General features: G+C 40.2%; 1 protein-coding gene across 1 annotated transcript; it reads right to left on the bottom strand.

The window, feature by feature from the left end:
• Positions 1–2,506: 2,506 nt before the first annotated feature.
• LOC139389629 (lymphotoxin-alpha-like) lies at positions 2,507–5,140 on the bottom strand. Its single transcript, XM_071136486.1, has 4 exons — positions 4,778–5,140; positions 4,569–4,596; positions 4,412–4,462; positions 2,507–4,312 (listed from the first exon to the last, which is right to left on the bottom strand). The coding sequence occupies exons 1-4, from the start codon at positions 4,979–4,981 to the stop codon at positions 3,843–3,845; spliced, it is 753 nt and encodes a 250-aa protein (XP_070992587.1). The 5' UTR covers positions 4,982–5,140; the 3' UTR covers positions 2,507–3,842.
• Between the last annotated feature and the right edge of the window lie 1,573 nt (positions 5,141–6,713).

Raw genomic sequence — 6,713 nt, 5'->3', positions numbered from 1 at the left:
GTGAAAACTCTAATTAACATCTGTGGCTGGGAGAGAATGCTCCAAACAAAAAATTGTCAGTATTCTTTCCGGTGTTAAAGTCTTTAATCCCTCTGTGTTTGGCACCTAATTATAGGCCGTCATTGTAAATAACAATTTGTTCTTAATTTGAACTGACTTGCCTAGTTAAATAAAGGTTCAATAAAAAATAAATACAAACTGTAATACAAAGAAGGTCCACATTGGATTCAACTTTGACAATAGCTACAACATTACACGACACATCGCCTCTGTCATAAACCCTAAAACATGTATGTGTATGCAGTATATTAATATGTTGTATGTGTATGCAGTATATTAATATGTTGTATGTGTATGCAGTATATTAATGTTGTATGTGTATGCAGTATATTAATATGTTGTATGTGTATGCAGTATATTAATATGTTGTATGTGTATGCAGTATATTAATATGTTGTATGTGTATGCAGTATATTAATATGTTGTACGTGTATGCCGTATATTAATATGTTGTATGTGTATGCAGTATATTAATATGTTGTATGTGTATGCAGTATATTAATATGTTGTACGTGTATGCCGTATATTAATATGTTGTATGTGTATGAAGTACAGAACCTTTTTTATTTATTGATTTTTTTAGTTGTATTGATCGTATTTTACATTTGTGTGGCTGTTCGTGTCTAAGTGTTCTGTATGTTGTCGTGTTTCATGTTTTGTGTGGAGCCCAGAAAGTGTATCTGCTGCTTTTGTAACAGCTAATGGGGATCCTAATAAAATACCAACACAAAGCTGAGTAACAAAGGCCAAGAATCAACAACAAGAATCAAAGGCTTTCCTTGGAGTAATGTTAGTCCAATGTCAAATGTGATATAGCGAAGCACCTGAGTGAGTTGGTTGCGCAATTACGCTGGTACTTTCCCGAAACGGATGACACGAACAACTGGATTCGTTATCCCTTTCATGCCCTGCAGTCCACTTAACGATATCTGAACAAAAGAGCGTGTGGAAAATGATTTAACACTAAGACTCTCTACAATACAACCCAACATTGCAGAGTTTTTTGCATCCTTTCAAGCACACCTTTCTCATTAATCTGTGCTAAATTCACAATTTTCGATGAACAAATAAAGTTTTATATGTAAGATGGCTAAATGAAGAGCAAAAGTATTGATTATTATTATATTACTTTTTGTGCCCTGGTCCTATAAGAGCTCTTTGTCACTTCCCACGAGCCGGGTTGTGACAAAAAGTCACACTCATTCTTAAGTTTAATAAATGTATCGTATAGTGTGTGTGGCAGGCTTACAATGATGGCAACAACAAAAAAACATTTGAGAGTGCGCTGACTCTGGTGCTATAGAGGGGTTATGCAGCTGGAGGTTGAATGTTTGAAGGGGTACGGGACAATAAAAGTTTGGGAACCTAAAATAACTGCCAGGATTCACAGAAAATGGCAGGTGCAGTTTCATCCCTTAGAAGGGATATTTATCATACCATTCACACCTTCTTAAAATCCAACCTACATGTTTATTGTTTTATTGTTTTATTGTTTGTGTAGTCCATACAGGCTTCAGGTGTCTTACTACAGCTTCATTATGCATTTTGTTATTCCTTTTTAGGGTCACCATGCAAACCTATAATGTGATGAGTATCTTCTTTCATAAGAGGTGATGAATGATATCCAAACGTTTCAAAGTCATTTATTCAAAGATTATTTTACAAGCAAACCCAAAACATGATGCAGCCACCACTGTGCTTGAAAATATGTAGAGTGGTACTCAGTAATGTGTTGTGTTGGATTTGCCTAAAACATAACACTTTGTATTAGGGACAAAAGTGAATTGCTTTGCTACATTTTCTAAAATATTACTTTAGTGCATTGTTGCAAACAGGATGCATGTTTTGGAATATGTTTTATTCTGTACAGGCTTCTTATTTCCCACTCTTTCAATTAGGTTAGTATTGTGGAGTAACTACAATGTTGTTGATCTATCCTCAGTTTTCTCCTGTCACAGCCATTAAACTCTGTAACTGTTTTAAAGTGACCACTGGCCTCATGGTGAAATCCCTGAGCGGTTTCCTTTCTCTCCGGCAACTGAGTTAGGAAGAACACCTGTATCTTTGTAGTGCCTGGGTGTACTGATACACCATCCAAAGTGTAATTAATAATTTCACCATGCTCAAAAGGGATATGCAATGTCTGCTTTCTTATTTAAACCCATCTACCAATAGGTGTCCTTCTTTGCGAGACATTGGAAAACCTCCCTGGTCTTTGTGGTTGAACTTGTGTTTGAAATTCACTGCTTGACTGAGGGACCTTACAGATAATTGCATGTGAGCACAGAGATGAGGTAGTCATTAGTCATTAAATAATCACGTTAAAAACTATTATTGCACACAGAGTCCATGCAACGTTTCATGTGACTTATTAAGCACATGTTTACTACTGAACTTAAGTAAGCTTGTCATAACAAATGGGTTAAATACTTATTGACACAAAACATTTGAGCTTTTCATTTTTTATTACTTTGTAAAAATGTCAAAAAACATAATTCCACTTTGACATGATGTGGTATTGCGTGTAGGCCAGTGACACACAAATCTCAATTTAATCCATTTGAAATTCAGGCTCACAACAAAATGTGGAAAAGTCAAGGGGTGTGAATACTCTCTGAAGGCACTGGTCAGCCTGTGTAAACAGGAAGCCTGGCATCATTGTATCAACATTTACAACAATGGGTGTTGTCTGTCACACGATGGTGCAATAGCGTGCATGCCATGCATTCTTAAGTAAGGTTAGGTTGAGGTGGTAAACACAGTGTACGCCCATACTGTTGTTTACCTGCTGGAAACACACCTCAAATGTCACTTTTACTTTGTTTTATACCGTAGAAAACTGAATGAGCTTTAAGGACACGTGTAGCTGACACAGTACCCAACCCCACGGGACAGGCTGGGAACACCACAGGGTCAGCCGTAGAGAGGCACTCATGGAGCAGTTGAGATTAAATGTGTTGCTCAAGGGCACAACTCAAACATTCCTCATCAGCCCTGGGGGTTTCAACCAGCAGCCCTCTAGTAACTAGTCTGCTTCTCTTACTACGTAGGAACTTGTCACCTCACAAACACTTTCAACGGCCCAGGGTTGGACTCTACTTATTTCTAACAGAAATGAAGTTGAATACCACACACCGCATTTGGGTAAGATCATCAATCTCATCTAAAGTTCCCCATTTGTCTGTGTGACGGACGTCACCGTGCTTGCTTAACTGTACTTCTTTCTTAACCATCAGACCACACCGAGACTGGAACTCTGGACCTCTGCCCTGTAAACACATGTGACCACCCTCGTGTCCTCCTCACTAATGCAACCCGCTGACTCGGCATACATTTCCCAGCTTGTACTTGTCATAGGCTGCATTTACACAGACAGCCCAATTCTGATCTTGTGCCAAATTATTTTCAAAAGAGCTGATTGGTCAAAAGACCAATTTGTGGATAAAGATCAGAATTGGGATAATCCTATAGCAACATCACTGTTTTATTGAATAAGAAGTGATTTATGGCCACACTTGAGATCATAATAACATTGCAATGTTGTACTTCAAGTGCTCTTTCACGCACATTCTCAAATCATTCTCAAATCAAAATTCTCCAGAAATAAATAAAGTATATAGTGAACAGATATGACATTTGTCTGATAAGTGATAGTGGTTCCAATCATTTCAACAAAGCCCTGCTCTCATTATGTAGCAGTTGACACAAGACTTATTCAATAAAAAACAGAAACCTAAAGCAGATATATATACAGCCCTAAAGTCCATTATTATCCCTGTACCTCAAATGAGATGTGCCCCAAAAAATGTCTTGTCTTCTTGAAGGAGCATCAACTCATGGTACCTGTCCTCGTTACTCACTCTAAGCCTGTCCCCAGCTTTTAGTTTAAACACTCCGGATGTGCGTGGAGACTTTTCCCAGTAAGGAACCACTGAGTCCTCCTCCATGCAGCCCTCTGAGCCAGGGGGCTGACTGCAGTACACTGTGTCAGATGCTGTTAGGAGTTCTCTGTCATTCTGGTAGTTCATTGCAAACAGGATCACCCTCTGGGAGAGGATGAAAACAGGGCCCTCTTTGCTACACACAAAGTGACTAGGCCTTCGGAAGGTGATCTGCAGGTAAACCTCGTACACGCCATCTTTCGGCACGATGAGGTTGCCGTCATCATACTCAAAGTCGCTGAGGTGAGCAAGTCCAAGTTTGTCCTCCCATTCCAGGTATTCCCTCTTCGAATTATTAAATGAGGCTGGCGCTGGAAGAGTGACAAGGAGGACATTACCTTTTAGCTTAGTCTTATTGATTGGTCTTTCAAGCAGTAATATCATGAATAGTGTGGGTATCATAATTGTACCTGTCAGATGAGCACTTGGATTGGTTCTAACTTGCTGCTGCTGAAGACTGCCTATATGGAGGGATAAAATTGACAGTGTGAGGAGGAGGATGATGATGACGATGATTATAATAATATCATGACAACCATAATAATAATAATAATAATCAGGATTTACCTATAGAATAGCTTCCCGCTGAAGTGAGCTACAAATAAAAACACAAGATCCATTCAGATTTACTGTGTATAATAGTCTGCAAGATACACCATAGCTCTCTACAATTAGAATGACAAGCGTTTTCTGATCTCTCTAATAATTATATACATTTACTTTAAGCTACTGGGCCAAACAGTTTCGATTCTTACCACACACAAAAATAAGCTTACCTGGTTGTCCGCTGCTTTATGTTGATATGCGTGTAGCAGGAGTGCAGCACACGACAGAAGTACAGAGACAAACGCAGCGAACCGAGTGAGGCACACTGACAGCACTTTATCTCTGCGGCTCACCCGGGAATAAAGAATCCTGTCACTCTTCGCACGATGACATCGGATCTCACAGCGAACCTCTTCATTGGCAGCGGCTGTCATGATCAGCAGGGAGTGAGTACGACTCAATGGATTTTGCCGTTCAAGTCCGACGTTTATAAATCTTGTCGCCCACGTTCCACCTACAGTCAGGCAGGGTATCGTGTAAACGTGTTGTCTCAATCTGTGAGTTTCAGTGTAGGGCCTGCAGTGGCCAATTTTTCATGTAACACTTAACTTCCTGTTTAGACATTGAACTTGATAGGACTGAATAGGAACCTAGCCATACCACAAACCAAAATATTGTAAATATCGTGACTCAACAGCAATGAATTTAAGGTAATTGTATTTTTTCTCAAAATGTTACAGGATTCAAATTTCAATCAAGTTTAAAATATAATCTTTCGAAATGTTCAATAAATAATAGATAATTAAATAAATCCTTACGAAAAAAGAGTGCAGTCAGAGTGCAGTATAGCTGCAGTACACTATGCTGGAAATATTGCCTCCAAAATAACCCTCAAAATGTACTGCAGTAATTTTGCAGTAAAACTGTACTTACAGTGCAGTATAACTGAACTGCATTACACTGCAAAATACCACAGTGCACTGCAGTTACAGCAATATATTTTGTAAAGGGATAAGTCATCCAATTAAAGCAAAAAATAGACTAAATTAAAAGTGTCTTTTCATGGTTTGTTTTTTGTTTAAGTTACTGCTCTTTATTGACCATAACTGGCAGTAGACATGCTCAGTCTTCATTGTCACAACACCAGTGGTGGCTGGTGCCCCTTGGGGGAGGATGGGCTCATAGTAATGGCTGGAACGGAATGAATGGAAGGGTCTCAAGACTCAAAAAACACCTGGTTTCCATGCGTTTTATACCATTCCATTGACTCCATTCATTATTATGAGTCGCCCTCCCATCACTAGCCTCCACTGAACAGAACACATAGGTCACGTTCCCCTGTTCAGACCAATGATTGCGTGTGCCGTTGGGCACCAGATTGCTATAACATATGATGTGATTAGCGATAAATTAAAATATCTATCTAGATGTTGTAAGCTCTGGCATGCATCAGCAATGCCTGGGGCAGAGGAATGTTCCCTATACACTGGTTGACACTCTCGTGGTTGTAAAAAATTAACTGTGTGCAAACCACGCCTCCAAATATTTGAATGAGCCGTCAATCTAGACCACCTGGCCAGGCTGGAATGACCGGTGTAATGATACTAATGGTTTCTACAGTTGTGGCTAGAGGAATACAGGTCCATCCAGATGCCAGAACCGTAGAAGCCATCAGTTTCCAAAAAAACAGTAGTATCACCGCAGCGGCCTTGACCACGATTGCCAGTCACTTTTCTCTGCTTGATTTTCACCTTCAACACACAGCCACTGAGTGTAGATGGGACGACAGCAAACCCAATAGAACTTCTCTCAGGTGTTGGAGGGTCTCGGTCTTCTGGGAGTGACCCTCCCCCACTGCCTCACAAACAGCTCGAAGGACATGGGCTTGAAGGGAACTGGGTACAAGGAACTGCCAGGCCTACGCATCACACGTAATCTCCTTCCATACCTGAAACACAACCCCATTGTGAAGGGCCAGGCAGTCCCATTGTGAGTAGTAGGCCTAGGCAGATTCTGGCCAACCTCCAGTCAGCCCCACACAACTGCCAACACTAGGTGAGTTTCCTTGTTTTCTCTGAAAGTCCTGCTCATCCAAAACCTCCAAGGGGATATTCACCCTGTCTGCCACATGGATGATGACCCTGACCATCTGCTTGGAAACACTCA

Source organism: Oncorhynchus clarkii, chromosome 30, assembly GCF_045791955.1.
Source record: "Oncorhynchus clarkii lewisi isolate Uvic-CL-2024 chromosome 30, UVic_Ocla_1.0, whole genome shotgun sequence".
Lineage (NCBI taxonomy): Eukaryota > Metazoa > Chordata > Actinopteri > Salmoniformes > Salmonidae > Oncorhynchus > Oncorhynchus clarkii.
The sequence above is the reverse complement of the archived record's forward strand: the minus strand, read 5'-3'. Positions and strand labels throughout refer to the sequence as shown.

Coding starts and splice junctions, on each gene's coding strand:
- LOC139389629 (XM_071136486.1), bottom strand. CDS start 4,981: ATGACAGCCGCTGCCAATGAAGAGGTTCGCTGTGAGATCCGATGTCAT. Junction 4,463..4,568: donor AGCGGGAAGCTATTCTATAG/GTAAATCCTGAT, acceptor CCCTCCATATAG/GCAGTCTTCAGCAGCAGCAA. Junction 4,313..4,411: donor TCCAAGTGCTCATCTGACAG/GTACAATTATGA, acceptor TCACTCTTCCAG/CGCCAGCCTCATTTAATAAT.